General features: G+C 55.0%; 1 protein-coding gene across 1 annotated transcript; it reads left to right on the top strand.

The window, feature by feature from the left end:
* The first annotated feature begins 16,722 nt into the window (after window positions 1–16,722).
* Window positions 16,723–18,536, top strand: LOC119089768 (acylphosphatase-1-like). The gene is made up of 2 exons (XM_037212581.1): window positions 16,723–16,909; window positions 17,744–18,536. Exons 1-2 carry the CDS (start codon window positions 16,859–16,861, stop codon window positions 18,119–18,121), a joined length of 429 nt encoding a protein of 142 aa, XP_037068476.1. The 5' UTR covers window positions 16,723–16,858; the 3' UTR covers window positions 18,122–18,536.
* The last annotated feature ends 4,721 nt before the right edge of the window (window positions 18,537–23,257 follow it).

The raw sequence follows: 23,257 nt of genomic DNA, 5'->3' as shown, positions 1-23,257 counted from the left end.
ACGTGAGCAGAGCCTAGGGGCGCCGCCCCCCGTGAATGTCAGCCAGTCACCGGTCGGCGTGTCTGACGCTGTACTAACAGCACTTCGAACATTACAGTAACGACACTACAGCACTACAGGAACGACACCCGCGCGCGCTCCGCCACAGTTCAAAGTCTTCAGATGCATCGACGTTTTTGACGAGTTTCTTCTCATACACCGGGTGTATGAAAAGGGTACGTCCTACAACGTACGCTGGCGCGGGAGGGCTTTTTCCGTCCACCCTGCGTGGAACCCTTTACTCTTGCGGGTCATGCAGCTATACAAGGAAAACGCACTGACACTGAAAACAGCTTGGGGCGACATACTTCTCTATGCTCCTGCTGTACGCGGTCACTTCTCGGTACAACTGCAAAGCGCCGGTTATAAACTGAACTACACCGTACATATTTCGAATTTGCAGCACGATAACGTCACCATCACCGACACTGAGCAGGTTCGGTGTGTCATCAGCCTCGGACTTGCCGCCTCGGGTGCCAGGTCGAAGTTCGCTGCGTCGGCATTGTTGGACGTGACCAAAATCCAGTGTTTGCACAGCACGAGAAATCTCTGTGGGCGAAGCTCCACGAGTACTCTGAGCAAAACGCCCCACGACCACGAGTGTTCGCGTCGTCACAATCAGACCGGGTACAGGCCAGGCCAAGAAGCCTGTGGAAGACGCTTAGACGTCAACTGAAGTCACCACGCTCCCCATTCTTGATAAAACTGGAAAACTTTTTGAAAAACCGTGTCTCTTTGAGAGACCACGTGCGATAGCAGGATATCGTGCGGGCCGGAATGCCCGCATGAAATTATACATTAAAAAACAGTAGTGACGGATGGAAACCGTCTTGCAAGAGATGCTCGGCGATTCACTTGATGGACAAACTTTGTTGTTTATTGATATTCTGTGGGTCTGTGGGTGACATGTTTCGTCGTCTCCCTCTGGCGGCCTGGCTGTCCAGGTCCCAGAGTCCACGGCGGGCCCTGCCCTACTAGTGCCCTGTGCTCCCGGATATTCAGGCCAAAGTGCAGCCCTTGGATGCGCCGCCCCAGACCCGTGCCGCCCCAATCACAGCGACACCGAACGTAGAAAGTAGAAACAACGTAGAAAGCCCGGAGGGCATCCTGCAGAATGAAGAAGAAGCTGTGCGTCGGCAGCCATCGCGCAGGTGGGAAGGAGGAAGACGCGGGGACGTGGTGCTGTCGGCGAGCGCAGAGTCCCCGCTGTCACAACCGGATACGAACGAGACAACACGCTGGAGCCTATGCTGTGTCTGGAGCCCGCTGCTGCATGCCACACACCCATCACGCATCACACGTCCCAGGCTCGGAGCGTCCCCCTCCCCGCCCCTGCCAACACCGTTCAGCTACCGCAGCGTCGGCGGCCCGACTGCGAGTCCCATAAAATCACCGGGGCAACGAGCGCCGCCGGGTGAGAGCGGCCGTCAGGGCGCGTGGCCGGGCGGCGTCCGGCGTGGTGACGCGGGTGATGCCGCCGGCCGGTCGGTTTCATCACACGGCACGTGCACGCCAGACTCCGGCAGGGGCGACCTTCGACCCCGAGCCCGCCTGGCGCCGCCAGCAGCGCTTGCCCAAGCTGCTGGACGCGTTGCGTCAGCCGGCAACCGGCAGATCATGGAGGGGAAGGGCACGGCGCCGATCTTTAGGAGGGAGAGAGCATGTGACCAGTCTATTGCACAGGGGGCACACGGAAACGGTCTTTTGAAAGGGGAGCACAGGGAAGAAAAGAAGCACACGGAACTAGTCCGTCAAAAGAAGCACACGGAACTAGTCCATCAAAAGAAGCACACGGAACTAGTCCATCAAAAGAAGCACACGGAACTAGTCCAGCAAAAGAAGCACACGGAACAAGTCCATCAAAAGAAGCATACGGAAACAGTCCATCAAAAGAAGCATACGGAACTAGTCCATCAAAAGAAATGCAAGCGGGACCGGTCTATTGAAAGGAATGTACACGGGACCGGTCGATGGAAAAGGGAGTGTACGGGACCGGTCCACTGGGCGGGGAGCGCAAGGGACCGGTTTACTGGGAAGGGAGCGCAAGGGACCGGTTTACTGGGAGGGGACCGCAAGGGATCGGTTTCCTGGGAAGGGAGCACAGGGTGCCGGTGCGTTGAAAGAGGACACGAGAAACTGATGTATGGGAGGAGACCAGGCGATAACCGTGAGCAGGAAAGGGGCAGGCGGGATTCAAAATGAAATGGAGCAGGCGAGTTCAATGTATGGGAACACTGGACTCGTGCACCAGGACTAGAACATGGAGTATATGCAGAATGGATCATGGTGCAACACATATGCACCAATACCAAAAAACGTCATTTGTTGTTTCAGCAGCCTATTCGAAGCGTTGCCCTAAGGATGCGGTGTGTGCCTACCATATGCAAGACAGCTCCCGCTGTGGCCACTACCCCGATCATGATCAGGCAAGCGACACGACCATCCTGAGGTTGGCAGCTGCCAGACTGCGCACGACAGCTCGTCAGCATGGCTGGCCCGCGACAGCTAAGCTGCTTCTGCAGAACTTACACAACTGGGGCGAGACAAATAATCAGAGACTTCAAGTTCGGCCTAGCACCAGGAGGTGAGCTGTTTATTTTGCCCGGGCGGTTTCAGTGACTCAGAGCAGAAGCGTGGCACTGGCACCATCTCACGATGCGGTCGAGACCATGCCATCACCAACGGCCCGCCATATCCGCTCAGTGGCCTTGTCGTGAGAGGCGAGACGAAGCCCGAGATCCAAGAAAAACTAAAAACATGGGAAAACTAAGGTCACCACTTCAGCAGCGATGACAGAACAAAAAACAACCTGAATGTGCTACTGGCCACGAAATCACCTGTTTCCAAGCCAGACCATGCGCTATTTAAGTGCCTGTTTGCGGAGCAACGTCAAGATAACCAGATAGCCACGGAGCAGCTGATGGCGAGAAGGCGGAGGAAGCAAGCGAGCAGACGCCGGTGGCAACTGACAGGGAAACAGGGCTTCCTGCCAGGACGGCAATTCAGCTGAAGATGATCAGGACGGACGCATACGGACTGCCGGTTAGAACATCGGATTGGGCGGGACCTTGGAGCGGACGGTCAGCGCTCGAGCTTGCTTTGACTCCGCATGCATCAGCAGGAAGAAACGTGGGAATTATTCAATCGCCGGGAGACTATTTTTGTAGGCATGCATGAAGACGGCGTAGGTGAAAGGTGCGTAATGACACACGTATGTGGAAACCACTGAAGAAGGGTGAAAATAAGAGACCATTGGCGGCTGCGAATATGTCAGGAGTGTTAATTTCTTTTTGGGAATTTGGAGGACGTAAAGAAATATAATTGTAAAATATAGCGCACACTACGGATTATGTAAGCATCTGTGTCAAGGCCGGAGCAAACTCCGCTTGTGTGGGGCAGTGTCGAGATAAGCAGACAGCCATGAAAAAACTGATTGGCAACGCCGGCGTGGGGAGGGCAAAGTTGAAAACGGTGTCTTGATCTTCGTACACTTACTGGATTCTGTTTCGTTTCAACTCAATGAGCATTCAAAAACACACTTCAGTAAACCGTTTCTTTTTCTTGGAGGTCCGAAAATGGGCCATTTTCTGCTCAACTTGGGCCATCTTCGGGGAGGATGACCCAGCTGGCCTCCCCCTGGATCCGCCCGCGACCAGAGTGCAGGTTCAGTTACCCAAGGGTGGATCCAGAGAGGGATTTTTGGAAGGCCTATTACAAGTAATACATTTACAACTCTAAACCCAGCATAAACGGAGGGAAACTCTGCTTCTACTTTCAGAGAAAATGGCTATGTTGGATCTCTGAATTTGGGGTCGCCTAGAATCATCACCCTGCCTCTTCTAGGCTCTTCCCCTTGAACGTCTTTTTGGTGTTGTACACTTTTTTGCCAATGCGTTCACCGCGGCCCAACGTTCTCGGCATCAGTCATCTTGCCGATGCGCTATCTCCTTCAGGAAAGCAGCGACATATATATATATATATATATATATATATATATGTTTATATATATAGATACATATATAACTATGCAAATTATAATTTACGGGGCTCAGCTTCTTTCAGTAGACGCTAAAGGCTATTCCCATAAGGACATAGTGCAGGAAACACCATCAGAGTCAATACCAAAATTTGTCGGAACAAATAATGCAGAGCTTATCCAATATCATAGGGGGAATGATTTACAGGGGTTTAAATATGTGCATCCTGCAAAGCGTCTCCAACCCCACATTATACCCCGCAAAACCTACCCCGGCCGGTCGTCTGACCCCGCCAGCCGATCGTCTGCCTCTCATGGGACGGTCCTCTGCCTCTCGCTGCCAGCCGTTCGACCCTCACCTGGTGGTCGCGCTCGGGCCGGTGAGGTACGGTGGGCGGCTGGTACGGCGGCGGCGGCCCGGCCAGCGGGTCTCGCTCGCGGTACGGCGGCGCCGGGCCGTACCCCGGCCCCGGCAGTGCGCTCGTGTCTCGCGTCGGCGCCGGGGATCGGTCCTCGCTGCGAGCGGGGTACAGCGTACGCGGCGACGGCGGCGTCTCCGGCGAGGTGCTGGCGCTGTCCGCCAGGCGGTACATGCCGGCGCTGCGGCGGAGAGCGTGCTCGTCCTCCGCCTCGCCGGCCGGCAGGTCCGGACTGCGCGGCGAGTCCGCAGCCGCGGTCATCGCGGCGGCGTCGTCAGTCCCGGGGAACAGGTCGTCACCGCCGGCGCCGGCCATCAGCCGCAGCACGCTGCCGCGACTCCTGGCCTCGTTGCCTCGGACGACGGGCGCGACTCTGCGAGCCGCGTCGCCGAGATCGTCAGGATTCCCGGGAGCGGCGCCTTCCAGGCGAGCCCCCGACGGCCCCTCCCGGCTGTCTTTCTCCGGCCGCTTCGCCTCGCACACAGCAGGAGCAGCGGGGACGCCGTTCGGGCCGGCCGTCGCCCGCTCGGCGGCCGGCCCGGCGAGCTCCAGGTGCTCGGTGCTGCGGCCGCTCGAGCGGTACCCCTCGTCGGGCGAGACGGGCGGGTCGCGTTCGGCCTGCAGCCGCGCCGTCGCCGACCCCGGCCCGACCGTCAGCGCGCCGCCCAGGAGCACGTCCAGCGAGCCGGCCGGCGGCGGCGGCAGCGGCGCCGGCGCCGGCGTCGGCGGCTCGGCCCCGCCGCCGCGCCACCACCGGCCGCTCCAGCGGAACGGCAGGCGACGGGACGTGCGCGCAGCCGGCGCTTGGCCGCCCACCGGCGTAACTGGCCCGTCCGGCGGCGGGATCGCCAGGTTCTCCGCTGAGACGGACGCGAGCTTGGTGAGTGCGTCGGCCGCTGTTGGCGGCCGCTGCTCCGGCGGCGGCGAGCCGGGCGCCCGGTACAGAGTCTCGCAGCTGGAGGCGCGCGGCAGCCGGCGGCGCCGCATGCTGAATCGATCGCTGCGTCGGCCCACGTCGTGCTTGACGTACGTCAGCCGCGGCTCCTGCGAGCCCGCCCGCTGGATGTCGGTGAAGCCGGGCGGCGCGGCGGCGTGCCCTCCGTCCGCCTTCTCCTTGTCCTTCCAGAACCGGGTCAGCTTCTTCATGGCTCGACGCGATGGCTGTCACACCGCAGAGCTCCGCACCACCCCGCGCTCCGCGTCACGCACCCGACGAGCCTCGCAGGGCGCCCACCTCTCTCCGACGTGCAGACCCGGCGCCCGCCGTCGGCCGCCGGCCGGCGGTCCACGACTGACCAGCGGCCCTCCTATTGACCCCGTCAGCAGGCAACATCGACCCCCGGCCACCTGTTAAAGCGGCGGCGGCTCCGGCCGGCGCCCTGGACACGCGACGGCTCCGGCCGCTCCGCTCTGCGGCGGTCGACCGACCAACAGGCGGCCGAGAGTGACGGCAGAGGCCGGCGTGCGACACGCAGCTCCGCACGCGCTGTGGTCCTCCGCTCAGGCTGACGGGCCTACAGGCGTCCTCTGCTCAGGCGGACGGACCCACAGGCGTCCTCCGCTCAGGCGGACGGACCCACAGGCGTCCTCCGCTCAGGCGGATGGAACCACAGACGTCCTCCGCTCAGGCTGACGGAACCACAGACGTCCGCCTCTCAGGGTGACGGACCCACAGGCGTCCTCCGCTCAGGCGGACGGACCCACAGGCGTCCTCCGCTCAGGCGGACGGACCCACAGGCGTCCTCCGCTCAGGCGGACGGAACCACAGACGTCCTCCGCTCAGGCTGACGGAACCACAGACGTCCTCCGCTCAGGCTGACGGACCCGCAGGCGTCCTCCGCTCAGGCTGACGGACACACAGGCGTCCTCCGCTCAGGCCGACAGACCCACAGGCGTCCTCCTCTCGGGCTGACAGACCCACAGGCGTCCTCCTCTCGGGCTGACAGGCCCACAGGCGTCCTCCTCTCAGGGTGACGAACCCACAGGCGTCCTCCTCTCAGGCTGACGGACCCACAGGCGTACTCCGCTCAGGCTGCAGGCCGGCGGGCGTCCGCAGCCGGCGCCGCAGTCTTCACGACGGCTGCGGACGCGGCACTGGTCGGCGGCCCCGGCGCCGTGGTGCCAGGCGCCGCACGTGTCCCCTCCGTACGCGCACCTGCCCTGCCCGTCTGTCTGTCTGTCTGTCCGTCTGTGCGTCCGTTCGGGCCAGTTGTATCGATACGGGCACGACGAGGGGAGACCGGTCGCACGTGGCGAGCGACATTGATTACACGCTCCCGGCCCGATAGGGGAGGAAAATGTCAATAACGGGCCGGAAGTACCTGGCAATTAAATCGCAGAGGTGGAACAAACCCACAGGTACCTCGGCAAACTATCTCTGTCCATTCACCGACGAAGCAGTCGCTCGTGTAAAGCATTTATTTCGACCGGGTCGCTGGTGATAACCGATTAGATAAATAAACAATTATGCAAATTTTCAACACACCAAGACGCTCTCAGTGCAAACAACTTATCAATCGATGAGTCATTCAAACACAATGAGTCAATTTTCGTGCTTGGCTGCGGTCATCATCAGCTCCTATTATCACCTGCTCCTGGCTATTTGCCCGCCCCCATCCAGAACTAAAAACAGATTAGATCACGATGTTCAAAGGAATTGTTGGTTCGAAATGTCGGTATTCTGAGTAATGCGTGCACATTTTACACTCTGATTTATTGACACATGGTTCCCGTGGCAATGACGTTGAAATGATAATCAAGCTCGACACATTTGTCATGCTACGCAAGGAACTGTTAAGGACGTTGAAATGGCAAACGTTGACGCAATGGCGTTGAAAAGACAAACGGGTTCGACACGTTTGCAATGCTAGGCAAGAAATTGTTGGTACGCAGTGCCGGTATTCTGGGTAACGCGTTTACATTTTACGCTACGATTTATCAGCATATAGTTGCCGTTGCAACGACGTTGAAATGGCAAACGGGTTCGACACGGTTGTAATGCCAGGCACATGGCAACAAGCTGACGAACGTCACCTTCGACATTTTATATGAGAGGAGCTGCACTCCATACTGGCTCTCGGGGCGGTATGACTACGGCCCACTCAGCCTCATTCTTACATCATGGCAGGTCAGAGCTGTCAGACGTACCGGTACTCCCACGTCGGTGTGTCGCAACAGCCCTGTGAGGCCTAAGCTGACCCGATCATTTATGAGATTAACAACGTCTGAGGGGCTCTGGCGTACAGGCAGCGTTTAAGGGACATCGTTGACACCTCCAGCCACGCACCCAGCATTTATACTGGCAAGACCTGACCATGCCAGCAAAGGGCGAACGGCTTCCCCAGATTCACCGTTGAACGCCAATGGCCGGGACACCTTGAACAGTCTCCGACTAGGCGGCCGGGGCCGTGCGTGAGGCCCCAGCGACAGCCCGTGCGCGGCGCGGCACCCGGCGCGGGCGCTGCGCCCGGCGCGGGCGCTCCGCCAGGCGCGGGTGTCCCCCGCCGCCCGGGAGCGGTGCGGGCGCGGGCCCTCCGCGAGCCCGCGAGACGGCCGGCGCACCGCACCAGTCTCTCCGCGAAGCTGTCGATATCCGCGCGGCACTTCAGTCAGCGGTGGACTTTGACCGGCGCTGTCCGTGGCAGCGGTCGCAGTCCAAACAGATCGCCGGTGACGGAGCGCGGCGCGAGCAGTGCTCCGGCCGGGCGGGCACGAGCCGCGCCCCGCGTTAACGACGGCAACGGGCCACGCAGCCGGCCAGGTGTCTGCATGCGGCGCTCCCGTCGACGCGGCGAACCTGGCGCAGCACGGGCGGAACCCACAGGACGTGCAGACCTTTTAGATTTTATTCGTTCGGCCGTGGCACCGGTAAAAGAAGCTCGAGTTGGATTCAGTTGTCGTTTTTTCGGCGTGGTAAAATGTTGCTTTGATCTTGCCCCCACAGAACGTCTGCAGCCAACAGTTGGTCAGGATCATCGACTGCGAGAAGATATCAAGATATGTGAGAAAGATAAGATATATAAGATATATGAGAAAGACAATAAGATATCAGAGTTGACAGTGATATGCAACTACAAACCGCAGGTACGGAAGAACCTACAGTCGTGTCTTGAACCCGACCAAGTGCCTTGGCGCTCGACGTGTAAAAACAAGATCCATAATATAGGTGCCGGCCAAGTTGCGATGTCTTGTGACCCTTAAGCCTAATTAAAAGGCATCCATAAGTTGAGTCAAAAATTACCATTTGCTTGTTCTTTTCCAGTCTAAGGCGCTACGGCCGGGGACAATCATCGGCAGAAAAAGCTCTGATGACCGACCCCCGGAAACGTTGGTACTCTGATGCAGACGATGTGGTGTGGGTAGCCGGCAGTCATTCAGGTCTGCCCACCGGCGTCCAGTCACGTGTGAGTGCGCACGCGACACGTGATTTGGGCGTGCCATCCGCTCCGAAGGCGCCAAACACACACTCCCACACACACCGATACACAAGCGGCGTCGACCGATGGTGTATTTACAAATGGGCGATGACCGCGGCCCTCCGAACCCCAACCCGCGGCCGGAGCTCTGACGTCATGGCCGAGCCAGCTGACGCCTCGAACCGGCCGCATTGCTCAGAGCGTCACGAGCGGGCAGCTGTTGCAGCAGCCACGCCCGGCCGCTGGGAGCGAGAGCATTGGCAGCTTGCACGCCATCACGTGACCGCCAAACGCCACGCAGAAGCGTTAAGCGTTGATGTAGCCATTCCCGATAAACTCTATAGGCTTATAGTGGCGATTACAGAGAGTATTGGTATGCGCACGGCGACTTATATGGGTACGCCGGCGGCGATGCGCATGGATAAGCAAACACGGTTCGGTCGCAGCCGGACCACATCACGGGCCGCAAAATATGACAAATAAACCTATACGCATGTGCTGACAAACGACCAAACCAGGTACGCACCGACAAACACACTCAAACGCGCACACCACGGTGCCGGCAGTAGGACGCAAACCCGAGCGTCCAGTCGCTCCTTCGCATTCTAGCCGTGCATATTAAATGAGATCTCTGGCAGACGGCCGTACCCGGCGAGGAGCACCGAGCACGACGCGCTCCGCGTGCCGGCCCCTGCCGCGGCTCGCCGGGCGGCCAGCGCGCAGCACCCCTCCCACCCAGCCCGCCGCCGAGCAGCGGCGGTCCAGCTCCGCGCGGCGTCCTTCGACCCGACGGACGTCCAGGCCGGTCCCAGCGACCCGCAGCGTTCGCACGGGCGTCCGCCGTGGGGCGAGCCGCAGCGAGCGTCGCCGGCCCGGCTCAGCGGACGTCCCCCGCCGGCCGCCCCCAGCCGTCGCCGGCCGGCTCGTCGTCGGCGTCGCCGACGCCGGCGAACCACTCGCCCGCCTCGCGGTGGTGGCCGGCCAGGAAGTCGAACTCGTCTGCCGTGCGGCCGGCGCCCAGAAGGCCAGTCACCAGCCGCCATGGCACCAGCACGTGGTTCCACAGGAGGAACGGCAGCGGGTCACAGAGCGAGAACACCACCTCGCGGCCGCGCAGCAGGAGCTTAACGCCCAGCGCCAGCCGCGCCAGCAGCGGCGCCGGCCGCAGCTGCAGCAGCGCCGCCAGCAGCATCAGCAGCTGGCCGTACAGGCTGTAGACGCAGAGCGGCCGGCTGGGCTCGCCGAACACGTCGGCCGGCGGCGGTGGCGGCTCGCTCGCCAGCATCGCCGTGAGCAGGCCCATGCGGCCGTCGACGAAGAGCAGCGAGAGGTCGGCGCACGGCTTGCAGTGCACGGGCAGGAACGTGGTGCGCCGGCCCTCCGGCACCGTCTTCAGGAAGCGGAAGGTGAAGGCGCCGGACACCTCGTAAGGCAGCCGGCGGAAGAACAGCAGCGCCCACTGCTCCATCTCGCGGCTGCGCACCATGTGCAGGGTGCTGCCCTCGCGGCACGCCACGCACGTCAGCACACGGTTCTTGCGCACGAGCACGGTCAGCAGGTACTGGTAGCCGGCCGTGAACTTGGCCACCACCCAGGGGCCGCTGGCGCCGGCGCCGATCACGCCGTCGTACTTGCGCCGCGCCTCGCCCAGGCTGCGCGGCATCGGCAGCCACTTGGACTCGTGCAGGCCGTTGGGTGCGGCCGTCTTGGCCATGAAGCGGCAGCCGTTGATGACGATGACGCCGCGCCGGTACAGGCCCGCGATGCGCTCCATGTCCCGCACCGTGTAGTACATCACCGTCTCCATGTTCACGCTCTCCACTAGCTCGTAGAAGCGGTCGAGACGCACGAAGTCGGCGACGCGCGGCAGCGGCACGCACAGGCTGGTGACGCCGAGCCGTGCCAGTGCGCCGGCCGCCGCCGCCTCGGCCTCCGCCTCTTTGGGCGCCGGCATCGGCAGGAAAAAGTCCACCTGGTAGTCGATGGCGATGCGCAGCAGCTCGCGCGCGTAGCGGTGCGGCTCGGCGCGCGGGCACGGCACCTGGATCAGCCGGTCGACGCATGTCGAGTAGAAGGCGAGCGTGGTAAGAAAGCAGCGCGGGCTCACCACCACCACCTGGAAGCCCTCCTTGCGCAGGGCGCGCGCCACGTGCAGACCCTGCGGCCGGTGGCCGCCGCTGACCAGCACGGTCCGCGTCAGTCTGCACTCACCGCGCACCAGGCAGCGCGTGTTCACCAGCAGAGCGTGCATCCACTTGAGCGGCACGGCGATCCACAGGCAGCCGACGCAGAACGCCGAGACGGGCCACCAGAGCCAGCCCAGAAGCGCCAGAAGCAGCAGCGTGCGGACCACGCGGCCCGCGCGCTGCTGCAGCGCGGCGGCGCGCGCCTCGTCCATCGCGACTCAGCGACGACACGCGGCGCTCATCGCGCACCGGCCCCGGCCTGATGGTGGCGCGCCCCGGTCAACACTGACCGACGCTGGCGCCGGGCGCGCGGGGTGCCCGGCCGGCCCGGCGCCAGCTGACCGGCACCGCAGCGCCGCCGCGTCGCTGCGGCCGGCGCCGGAACTAGCCGGTAGGCTCCTCAGCCGCGGAGACGGAGCTTCACACCACCGATCTCCGCGAGACGGCCGCGAGACGCAAGCACTATTCTCGGTCAAATAAGTGTTGTCAGCGAAACCAAAAAAACAAAAGTAGCAGATCGCTTGTCCGGGACGGGTCACTGAGAACCTTACATGCAGTCCGACCGTTTTCAACGTTATATCCCGAGAAAAGCCGGCGAGTGAACAGGGGCCTGCCAGCCATGCCCCTCATACTTTTGATACAGAACATGTAACTTATGCATGGATAAGACGGATATTTGCATGAGATACGAGCAAAACAAAATGTGGAGGTAAGACATATTCATTTTTGTAACCATCGTGACTTCATGCCCTAGGCCGTCAATGCGAAATTCAATCAAGAAGTGAATACACTCTGCTACAAATTTGGATGCTGCTAGCTTTGTTGTTGCAATATCTATTTACGCTAAACTTTTGGCCGGTTGCACGCGACACTGCTGTCCGCGCCGCCGCCTGGCAGCTCATGTTTGCGATGCAAACGCGACTACGAACAGCCAAGATAACGCTTAAGCACACCGAAAGTGCAAAACCTTAGACACTAAGATGTGCCGTTAACTGACAGATAACTACTCGTGCGCAGCATTCTATTCAAAGCTGTTGAGCATACTCCGACAGGTTTCTTGTTTCATTTTTCAAGCATGAACAAGGAAAAATTATTCTTAAAGACCTTTCCAGCCTCCACAAAACCCGAAAACCTGACGCAATGGTGATTTCGCCATGTCATCGGTTGCAGTACTATGAGCTAAGACGTAGCTTACTTGAAAGTAGCCAAGTAAATGCCTGTATTAAGGCCTGTGTAAACAAAAACCACACGGAACCGCTAAAGCCTTAACACAAAACCCCTGGTAAGCTAAGCACACCGCATGGCCAGGTGAGACGCAACTTCGTAAACATTTAAACCTAGCGATTTTTAGTGGGCATGATTCTTTTCAGGACGAGTTGCAAGCCGAGCGACTGGCCCCATTTCCTAGCTATCCTCGTGGGCTGCGGCAATTTTCTTCGTGGCAGATAGGCAGCAGCAGATCCACAGCCGATGGTAGCATTTTAACACAGTCGCGCCGTACCAGTGCGGGGTTTCTATACGTCCATTTGCGGGGTTTTTTGCGGTTTCTATACGTCCATTTACGTCCATTTCTATACGTCCATTTTCTATACGTCCGTTTCTACGCGCACTAGCCGTCACGGGGATATTGCAATTACAAAATTACCGCATGAACTATTTTGGATAGAACACAACGTCGTGGAATAGTCAGGAAGCCCGCAAAGTGTAGAGCGGCATTTTTCGTGGGCTGTCTTTTTCAACACAGACAACACTTGTCCGCCCGAAAACACTTCGTCACGGCAACAGCGATCTTCTCCGAAGATCCATGTTTGCTACGATGCAAAAATAAACTCGGTCCATTTTCGCGGAAAACCATATTGTGACATAGTTATCACCACCCATGTTTGTTTCTACGATGTTGGGTAGCTACGTAGTCATCAAACATTCTGACTGACTGTCGGTGAGCTTTTTGTGCCGCTCGGACAGTATGACTTCAGCTGTTACCAGGGCGACAGAGCAGACCCTGCGGAACCGAGCCCCAGCCATTAAAAACAACATATCATCGATCCCAGTTTTACTTGAAAGCCCATCTGGTGGCTGGGGCAGTCCAGGGCAACCAGGCGATCTACTGAGTGACATCGCTCAAACGGACAACAAAAAATCCCCCCCCCCCCCTTCCTCACAGTCCCGCCGCAGGCCACGTCAGCAAGCTCTGAAGGCCCGCCATCGATCAGCGTCAACAGAGGGCGGCAGCGCCCCGCTGCACTCAGCGCGTTCCCCGTGCAGCGGGGCAGCGGAGGACCAACTTTGTCCCGCCGGTCACGCGGGGCGCCCGCGACGAACCGGCGTCTTCAGCACCCCGCTTGCATCAGCCGATGTCTCGGCGCGCACCGGTGACGATCGCGGCACGCGTCAGCTTATGCGGAAACGTCGCGCGACAGCTACGGGACAGGCAATCGTACCGGCCTGCTTCAGCGGTATTATCACCCTTCCACGCTTCCATTCCTTTAATGTGCCATCAGGGCCTCGCCTCAGCTTTCGCCTGGCTAGGCTTGGCCACAGTCTTAAACAACAAAAAGGCGTTGATGTATCTGGTCCGTTGTCTCAAGCGGTTGCCAGTTCGCAAGTATACTAAGGCGATTTATTATGATATGACTGACCTAGAACGAAAATAATCGATAGTTGCCTCGTCCTAATGAAAATATGCGGTGAACAGAAGAGGGAGTGCGCCAACAACAAACCAACGCTGGTAAACAGGGATATCTTTCGGATAGCATCTCACACCCATGCCATCTCAGTCAGGTGACCGGCGTTATAACGACTGTCGAATCACCTCGCAGCAATGCGCCGCCGGTAACGCAACCCTCACCCGGCAGACACAATCCAGCCCACCGGCAGGTGCTCCGCCGGCTGGCAGCTCCTCGGGCGGATCTGCCGGCAGAGCCACCGGCCGGGCGTCACAGGGCGGTACTCACCGGCAGGTGGCGGACCGGTCGCCGGTAGGTGGCGGGCCGGTGGCCGGCAGGTGGCGGGCCGGTAGCCGGCAGGTGGCGGGCCGGTCGGCCGCGCGGAGCGGCACGGACGGGGCGCGGGCTGGCTGGAGGACCCTGCCGCCTGCGGGAGCGGCCAGCGCTCAGCTCGCCGGTTTGACAGCGATGTCAGGGGGACCGAACATCGGCCGTGGATGGGTGACTCTATCCAGATATCCTGCACACGTCGAGATTCTGGCGTGCGTCCACTCTCTGGCCGACCACTCACACACACCAGCAATGCTCATGAGCAATACCTCTTAACTGGTTGGCATGCTGCACAACATGCATGCATGCAGTAATACCACCTTCTGTTGCAGATCCATGCGAGCAGAAGTTGGAGCCCTTGGTTTCTGGGTTTATGGATGGAAACACACTGGCTTGGGTATGCAGTCATATAAATATATTCAGTTACTGGCATCATATGATGCTGCAACAACACTGGAAAAATTATATCAACCTCTATGATTGCCAATGATTATTTTAAGCCTGTTGCATGAAGCCAGCTGTTGCATGAGGCTGCCCATTGCAACAGTGGATGGCAGACATGTAAGCAGAGATATCAGTGATTTATGAATATTAGGTAAATATTTGTCTGGGGAATCCATGCAACTAGATGTCCTCTAGGTGCTGATAGTGACAAATTTGAGTTACAATTGTGGTAGTAACAAAGATACTTGACAAAGCTATCTCAAATTGTGTTGTCATGAAAATCAAAGCACATCTGGTCTAATGGTTGTCAGGGCAGATGGTAAGATCATGTTATGTATCAGCAATGCCCATATAATACAAAATATCCTGTATTGAGGTCAGCTCAACGATCATGTCAGCAAGGCAGGCAGTTAAAAGTTTATATCCAGCACAATTCACACTGTTTTCATGTCAGTAATCCAGGTACCATGTAGCTTAAGGAAGAGCTAAATGGAGTCTTTTGATTAGCATAACCAGCCTTAGACAATAAATTTGCTCTTATAAGTAATAATCTTAAGACTTCCAAGTAGCCACAATCATAATATGATATACAAAGTTGATGCACTAATCAGCTGGCACTGTGCAATGAGCAACTTGTCAAACTCTCCCATTCACTGACTCCTACAATTTACAAAGCATTGATAGCTGCATGCCAGTGTAAAAATGGCATGCAGAGCTAAAGGATTATAATCTATTAGTAACAGCTGCAGAAGATTCAGACAGTGTGTTATTCAAGCTTGTAGACAATCATATTTTGTCAATGAAATAAATAAGCAACATATATCATGCATATCAATGGAGTCTCCATTATCAACAAAGACCCTAACCATTGGTATAGGGCATTAACACATGAATTATTGAGGGTGGTGTTGGTATCCCTTTGGCTTCACAGGGGAACCACATGTCTAAGTCCATCATTACATATCAGATGGGAAATTGCTAGATCTGCTTATACCAGTCTTTCATAACTGCTGGCAGTGTTCTCTTTCATTTGAAGGCCTCATTACCTTCAGAAAGCCTTTGTCAGCATGGGGAACTCCCAAAGCATTGGTTTTCACTTACCAAGTGTACAACTTCCGCTTTGCAAAAAATTCCATTCACTATGGATGACCAGAAGAAATCTGTACATTAAGCCTTGTGTTCACATGAGCAAACCTCAGGTAATGCAGAAAATGTGCTGAATCATCAAATCGTTTTTGGCCTGAGTTCACTTTTGCTGCATCCCAATTCCCTGAATTATGGGCTTGTCATGAGCTGAGATCTGTTGCAGCCTCCAAATATAATCAGTCAGGTATACACAAAACACGCACTAATTCTGATGTTGAAATGCCACTGCTGCACTACACATGTTACATATTGGCATCTTCACAGCCTGATACTTGTTTTTTCAGTTGCAAGTTCGGAACATAAGATTGCATGGTACCTCTTTGATCTCCATCCGTAAATAGCTGTGTAACACCAGCCATAGGCAATGTGCAAAGTGGAACTGAGTAACGCTTACCTGTATAATTTTCTCAATCAAGTTGGAGATGAAATCACAACCTCAATGGCACATCACAACCATACCCACAACATTCCTTTCGGACTACACCAGCAGCGAAACGGTTAAAAATCGAGCGTCAACTAAGTTCATATCGAAGATCGTGCGCCATTACTGTACACATGAATCTCACTAAAGTGCTGTATCAAAATTACTAAATACACTCAGTATATGCTTGGACGTACTGTCATGTTTTCAGGCACATCTTTCACTTAAATGAACAATTTAGCTAGTTCCAAGACTGTGTTGATCATAATTTTGGATTTCAGGTGAGTCTGAGTCCTGATCATTGTGTTCACGTAAGCATTTGGCGAGGAAGTTACCTATTTCGCTTGAAACTTCGGTATGTAAAGCTCTCATCAAAAAGACCGATTTTGAATATATGTTATTCTCGGTGCCCACATTATTTTCTGAAACTGAAATACACATGTGCTTGTGATTTGTACTGTTAACGTATGCCCAGGATGGACCCCATTGACCTATACAAGTTGGTTATAGGTCAATGATGGACCCTATCCTTACAGTTTCCAAATACCTGTAAATTACCAAAGTTCTATTTGGACAGCTCTGACGCATTCTTTACATCCCGTGGCGCAGTTTATTTTCATGCGATTTTTCCGACTTTCCCCCTGGTTGCTAGAAGATTGTCCGTTTGGGTGCCGGGCGGTGACTGGGTTGAAACGAAGTAGGGCGGGTATTGGCGGACAGCAGACGTGTGGAGAGCATCGGGCCCCCATACTTGCTGAGCTGCGCGACATACACGTGTTTTGCCATCTGTCAGAGCTGTTATGATGAACCCATGTTATGGATCAAAACACAGGCACTCATAGCCAATTCAAGAATATCAGCATTCAGGTGACCCAGGACCTAATCATACCCCCCAGCAGGAGGGTTTCCACCTGCTGGCCGAGTTTTTGGTACACCATGGTGCTCAATGTACTATATTGGCACCCCACTATGTAGTTGCATGTTTCTGCATCACCCATTGTACCCAAACCTGTTATACTTATATTCATGTTTGGCCTTGCTGAGCCTTGATTTGATATGCCTGATATGAAAGGTACACACACACAGCTTGACTTTTTTCCTACTTTTTATCCTTTTGCATGGGTAACTTTTTCCCCATGGGCTACCATAACATTTGACTCAATGGGCACAATAGGACCACAGGTATCAGCACACCATAAAACACTCATTCAGAGTTTGTCAATCTTTTAAATTATTGTTGAACATATACACAATGCTGTGGACACATTACTCATCAGATATACCATAGCTGGGAAATATACCCTATGTCACAAGCCATGTCATAAATGATCAAGACATTCTACCATTTATAGCAGCTCATTACACTAGCCTCATGTGATTTCATGCATTCATTCCTACCCTTATCAGATAGTGCCACCATTTAAGGTTCTGTACCTCTCCCTTTTGACCACAGCCATGATGTAGGCAGTCACTCATTGCCCTTGTGCTCACCGCCCTGTGGTGTGTCTCACCTGACCATAATGGATTGTTGGCAGGTGTCCCTGGTTGTTTGACATTCTTCTGCTTGCTGCCCTGTGGGTGGTGCATCTCTCATCTGACCATAGCCGGGTCATTGGCAGGTGTCCCTAGTCGCTCAATGCTCTCCTGCTTGCTGTCCTGTGGTGTGCCTCTCCCATCTGACCATGGTCCGGTCATTGGCAGGTGTCTCTGGTCGCCGCCCTGCTCGCCGCCCTGTGGTGCGTGACTCCATACGTGCTCGCCCCTGCGCCGGCCACTCCGCCGCCCGCCATGCCACGCCTGCTCAGCGTCGACTTTGAGGTGTTCGGCCGCGTGCAGGGCGTCTTCTTCCGGAAGCACACGCAGCAGGCGGCGCGCCGGCTGGGCGTGGTGGGATGGTGCCGCAACACGCCCCGCGACACGGTGGAGGGCCAGGCGCAGGCGGCCGCGCCGGTGCTGGCCGAGATGAAGCGCTGGCTGCGCGAGGTGGGCAGCCCGCAATCCAAGATCGAGCGCGCCGAGTTCCGCAACGAGCGCGAGGTGGCCGAGCTCGACTACCAGGGCTTCACCGTCAAACACTGACACCGGCGGCGGTGGCGCACCGTCGCCTCGAGGCGCCGAGCTCGACCGCCAGGGCTTCACCATCAGGCACTGACGGGCATATTGGTCTGACTGGGCACCGCCTGTCGTCACGTGCCACGATGTCAGCAAGACATAGTGGGTATTGATTTTTGTGTTCTCGGGCTGTTGGCGATATGGCATGCAATGCAATGTCAGCTTGGCGTTTTCATAAAATGTAACTCAGCCTTCATGCAATTGTCAGGTTTGTTTATCTGTTGTGTTGTGGTTCATGTTCACCTTCCTACTTGAGCTTAGTTCAGACAGCATGAGCTAGTCAGTTCGAGAGGAATGTCAACAATAGTTGTGAATAGAATCAGGCAGCTGGGTTTACATTGCGGGGGAGGGCTTCCAGTGAATAAAAACCAGATGTGGGCTCATACGCATTTAAATTCAGTATTTCTGACCCTCATCTAGGCATGGAGGGGAGCGTCATTTCTTCGTGTCGTGATTGGCGACATACAATGAAACTGACGGTGTAATTTCCATGCTCATGTTCCTGTAGGAAATGCTCAAAGACTTAAGGTGTGGCAGAAGAACGTAGGCAAAAGTTTGTAGATAGATATATGGGTGTCTCGTACATAAAGTAATGTCATTGATAAAAGCTCGTATGGGAAAGTTCACATGCTTAAAGCACAGACGCCATTGTTCGTGCACGGATGCATTCCGTAAATTTTGTAACGGATACCGTTCGTTTGATGAAAGCTAGACTCCAAAACTCGTAAGTATTGAACGGTTTGCAATAAGTGTGTATGGACAACACTCATGCGGAGTGTTCCAGGACATCTTGGCCGCCCGGGCACGTCATGCACCGTCAGCTCGAATTTCTGCTGAATCGTCTCCGTTGTGCAAACTTGTGTAGATTCTTAATGCAATTTTTAACTCTATACAGCGTCCAGTTTTATAAAGTTACGACATTGTGTGCCCCCATAAAGTGCCCCCAGAAGCTAGATAACTGTTTTAAACAAAAGGTCGCATGCTCATTTAAAGTCAGTGACCGTGTTTGACCTTTTGAAGGTCATGGTGACCAAAATCATACAAGACTACTTTGAGTTTTGCATTTAAATAAGCGACAAAGATTGCACTAGGCAGCATGCTTCTAAAAACAATGTTGACCTGGGTAGTTTTAGGTCAGTGACCCATCTCGCCTCTGAAAAGTTCATGGAAAATATACAATGCGGTTCTTGATATCAATAAATTCGAAATGAGCACCAGAAACTACCTCACGAAGCGAGCCCTAGAGTAGCAACAGGTTGGTTTTGACTTTGGTCTGACCCCCACACCTGACCCTAGGTCAATGTTATTTGTTCGTTCAATTGTCGTGTTGTCTGAGAAAGCAGTCAGAGATGTATGGTGTCGTCTAACACTGTTCTGGCATCAGATTGAACGATTCCCCAGAAATTGACTTCGCTGAAACCATGGCCTGACTAGCCTGCCATAGGTCAGCGACCGTACAAGATACGTCTAAATTTTTAAAACCAAACGATCCGCTATTCAATGGTCTACAGCTATGCAAAAATTGGTGCGGCTATGTAACGCTGTTCGGAAACCATTCTGGAACAAAGTCTCTTAGAAGGTCAACTTGACCTCTAACCTAGCGCGTGTTAAGGTTACTTCCGATAAGGGAGTGCATACCAGGAGTCTAACCGGCGCTGCCCACAGTATTCTAGAAGCCAGCTGGCGCCCGCCGCGGCCGTCAGCTGGCGTCAGCGGCGTGTCAGACAACAGCACGGTCGGGAGGGGTCAGGATGGGGGATAAAGGGGGAACGCAGCAAACAACGCTAGATCTGTGGTGGATGTGTTTTTGTTTTTATTTTCTAACCTACGGTTCTTTCTATGTTAGGGTCGTTTTGCACTTATGACTAATTAGGGTATCATTTTGCTGCCCACCAGAGGATCGGAGGGAGTTTTCATTTCGTGTCATGAAGAGCGAGGCTAGTCATGATACATGACCTGACTTATGCAAATGGAGATTGAAGTTCCTCGTCCCCTGTCAAGAGCAGACGAAAATTTTTCCAACGAACATTTTTTCATGCTATCTTTTTCCTTTGCCAACTTTTACATTGCGAACTTTTGATGTTACGAGCTTAATACCTACATACTCTTTCCTGATGAACATTTGGTATATAAAATATGTCCACGAATAATCGCCATGCGACATCTTTGTATGCGTGCATTTTCCGCAATCTCGGCTGGGTCACAGCGCAGCATTCAAAACTACAGACCATGTCAGTCATAAGCCGTGTGCATAAAACCATGTGCTGCGCGAGCAACATAAGGTTAAAAATTTTGCTCACGCGCACGGGTGGCCGGTTGAATACCCTTTGCTCGGGTGGGGCTCAATTTGGCCGTCCTGAGATCTCGGAAACTAAAAGAGCTAGAGACACCAAATTCACAGGGTGTGTTGACCCGTACGTGAACTCACTTGACCTCGGTCAAAATTTGAAGTCCCTGGGTCATGACCTTCAGGTCAGCCAAGGTCAAACAAGGCCAAATTTCAGATTAGTCTCCAAAGGGCCCCTAGAACCGAGGCAACCGTCGTAAGCAAAATTGCAAACGCTCAGTTAAGGTCCGTCACCTTGTTTGACCTTTTAAAGGTTATGATGACCAAAATGACATAAGACTGTTCTGAGTTTTGCATTTGGATAAGCAACAAAGATTACGCTAGGCAGCGTGCTCCTAGAAACAAAATGTTAACCTGGGTGATTTTAGGTCAGTGACCTATTCTGACGTATAAGAAGTCCATGGAAGGTGTATTATGCGGTTTCCGCTATCGATATATTCGAAATGAGCACCAGAAACCAGCCCATACGGGAAACCCGAGAGTAATAAAACAGGTTGGTTTTGACCTTGGTCTGATTTTCATGCCTGACCCTAGGTCAATGCTTTTTGTTTATTCAGTTGTTGTGTTGCCTAAGAAAGAATCTCAGGGATGTCTGGCTTCGTCTAACACTCTGTTGTTTGATCGGATTGAACGATTCCCTAGAACGTGCCTTCGCTGAAACCATGGCCTGACTTTGACCTGCCATAGGCCAGCGACCTTAAAAGGTACATCTAGATTTTTGATGTCAGACGGTCCGCTATTCAATTGTCTACAGGTACGCAAAATGTTGCGCGGTTACCGCCGCGCCGTTCGGAAACCATCCTGGGAAAACCTTCCGGGGGATCAATTTGACCCCCACCCCCACTCGAGCGCGTGTTAAAGGATATAGGGCCTTTAAGAAGTTATCGATCGATAACCCAAAGTTGCGTCATGTTGAGCCACCATTAAACTGGCCTGGCATTTGAACTCAGGACAAGTGAATGGGTCAAATCATCACTGAAGATCGGTGCTCTTGAGGGTCATTCCACGTCGTCAAATTGGCCCGGGAATGTTGGCTTAACTATGGGACGATTAGCACCGAAAAATACTTACTTCGGCCATCATTGGCACCAACTAAGCGGGGTCCTACCTTCGAGATACTGACATAGCACTGAATATTTCACCATCTAAGATCACTTTAAGTGCCTTAGCTTCAAAGCTGTCACCATTTGGATATGCATGGGTGTCAAGCAATTCCAAGCCCGCTCAAGATGTAATTTCAAAACAAGAATAACGACCTAAACCTGAACAATCAAATGGACATTCCCTCTCTGGAAATGCTTGATAAGCTCTGTAGCGAAACTCAACACAATCACAGGCGCAACCGAATGGAGGGTGGCGGAGCCCGCTCTCTTGGCCGTATTATAAAAAACACAGATCGCTCCTGATGAAATTTACAACCCGGCGTGATGCCTTATCACCTAGTTCTCCGCTCCCCCCCCCCTCCGCATGAAAATCGTTGCTATGCTCCTGGCCACGACGGTCGTTTGTGTAAAGAATACGTTCTCCCAGAGAGCGTGAACACTCCGAGGAATTTCTCCGGATCCGGAGCAGTCGGTGCGGCACGCGCGTGAAATGGTAAACCGCGCGACAGGTAAGGGAGATGGCAGCCGGCGAAGCAGGCGAGGGAAATGGCAGCCGGTGCTGCAGGTAAGGGAGATGGCAGACGGCGAAGCAAGTGAGGGAAATGGCAATGGGTGCAGCAGGTAAGGGAAATGGCAGCCGGCGAAGCAGGTGAGGGAAATGGCAGCCGGTGCCGCAGGTAAGCGAATTGGCAGCCGGCGAAGCAGGTGAGGGAAATGGCAGCCGACGGAGCAGGCGACGAAATGATGCAGTTGTGCGCCGTTGGGACGACAAGCAGACCACAGATGTGTCGTATGTGAGCGTGTGGGTGACGGGACGTGAAAGTGTAGATCACGATCATACTCTTGCGTCGAAAAATGCCCTTGTCGATGTAGCGGTGGTTTGAGTCTTCGGGCGCTTATCACAGTGCAGACATTCAGGTGCTGAGATTTAGCTCCCACTCCAGGTGTGCCGATTAACGCTGGTCCGGTGGCGTGCCGGCGGTCAGCCACTTAAGGCCTTAGTCGGTTCCCAAAACTAGCACAACCCCGCCCGAGCCGGCCGTATGGCGGCTACCCTGCCGCTTGGTGGTCAACTGGTTAGCTGTGGCAAAGGCGCCCTGTGCGCCTGCGCACTGGCCGCCTGTGACCCGCCAGTCGAGTCAAATGCGCCGCTGAATATTTTATCGCCCTTGAGGTCACTGAGATCATTCAGGTTACAAGGACACCACCTGCTGGTGCACATAGGAAGTTGGGAGAGGTCAAGACTGCTCAAAAATGGGGAGGGGCGGGCTCGATGTCTCGCTTTTTGGCCTCGGAATTTTGCCGCCACCGCGACTCACGATGTCTTTCCGTCTTTTCATCACTCTTCCTGCCCTCAATCTCACTTCATTCCGCAAGCTTGCGATGCCCCGTTTAGCCGAGCAAGATGCATGCGTCAGTCATGAGTGGCCTGAAGTGTTCCTGGTATGATCCTCGTCCTAGCGCCGAGCACATACCCCGTACAGAGGTCCCTGTGCGGGCCAAGTCCCGGCAGAGAGCCCCCAAGCGCATTTTTGCCATTCCCCAGTACATCCGGCATAGGTTTTTTAACAAATAATCGGGGCCATTTTCCTTATTGTGGTATCATGCTTAGTTCCTGCAGTAGCAGGAAGGTGGACTTAATTTAACCTGTCA

The sequence above is a fragment of the Pollicipes pollicipes genome, unplaced genomic scaffold, assembly GCF_011947565.3.
Source record: "Pollicipes pollicipes isolate AB1234 unplaced genomic scaffold, Ppol_2.1 Scaffold_3087;HRSCAF=3621_pilon_pilon_pilon, whole genome shotgun sequence".
Classification (NCBI taxonomy): domain Eukaryota; kingdom Metazoa; phylum Arthropoda; class Thecostraca; order Pollicipedomorpha; family Pollicipedidae; genus Pollicipes; species Pollicipes pollicipes.
The sequence above is the reverse complement of the archived record's forward strand: the minus strand, read 5'-3'. Positions and strand labels throughout refer to the sequence as shown.

Bases quoted from the DNA above. Each gene is read 5' to 3' on its own strand.
- LOC119089768 (XM_037212581.1), top strand. From the start codon at position 16,859: ATGGATCAAAACACAGGCACTCATAGCCAATTCAAGAATATCAGCATT. The intron at 16,910-17,743 runs GTGACCCAGGAC...GGTCATTGGCAG, and splicing joins TCAAGAATATCAGCATTCAG to GTGTCTCTGGTCGCCGCCCT.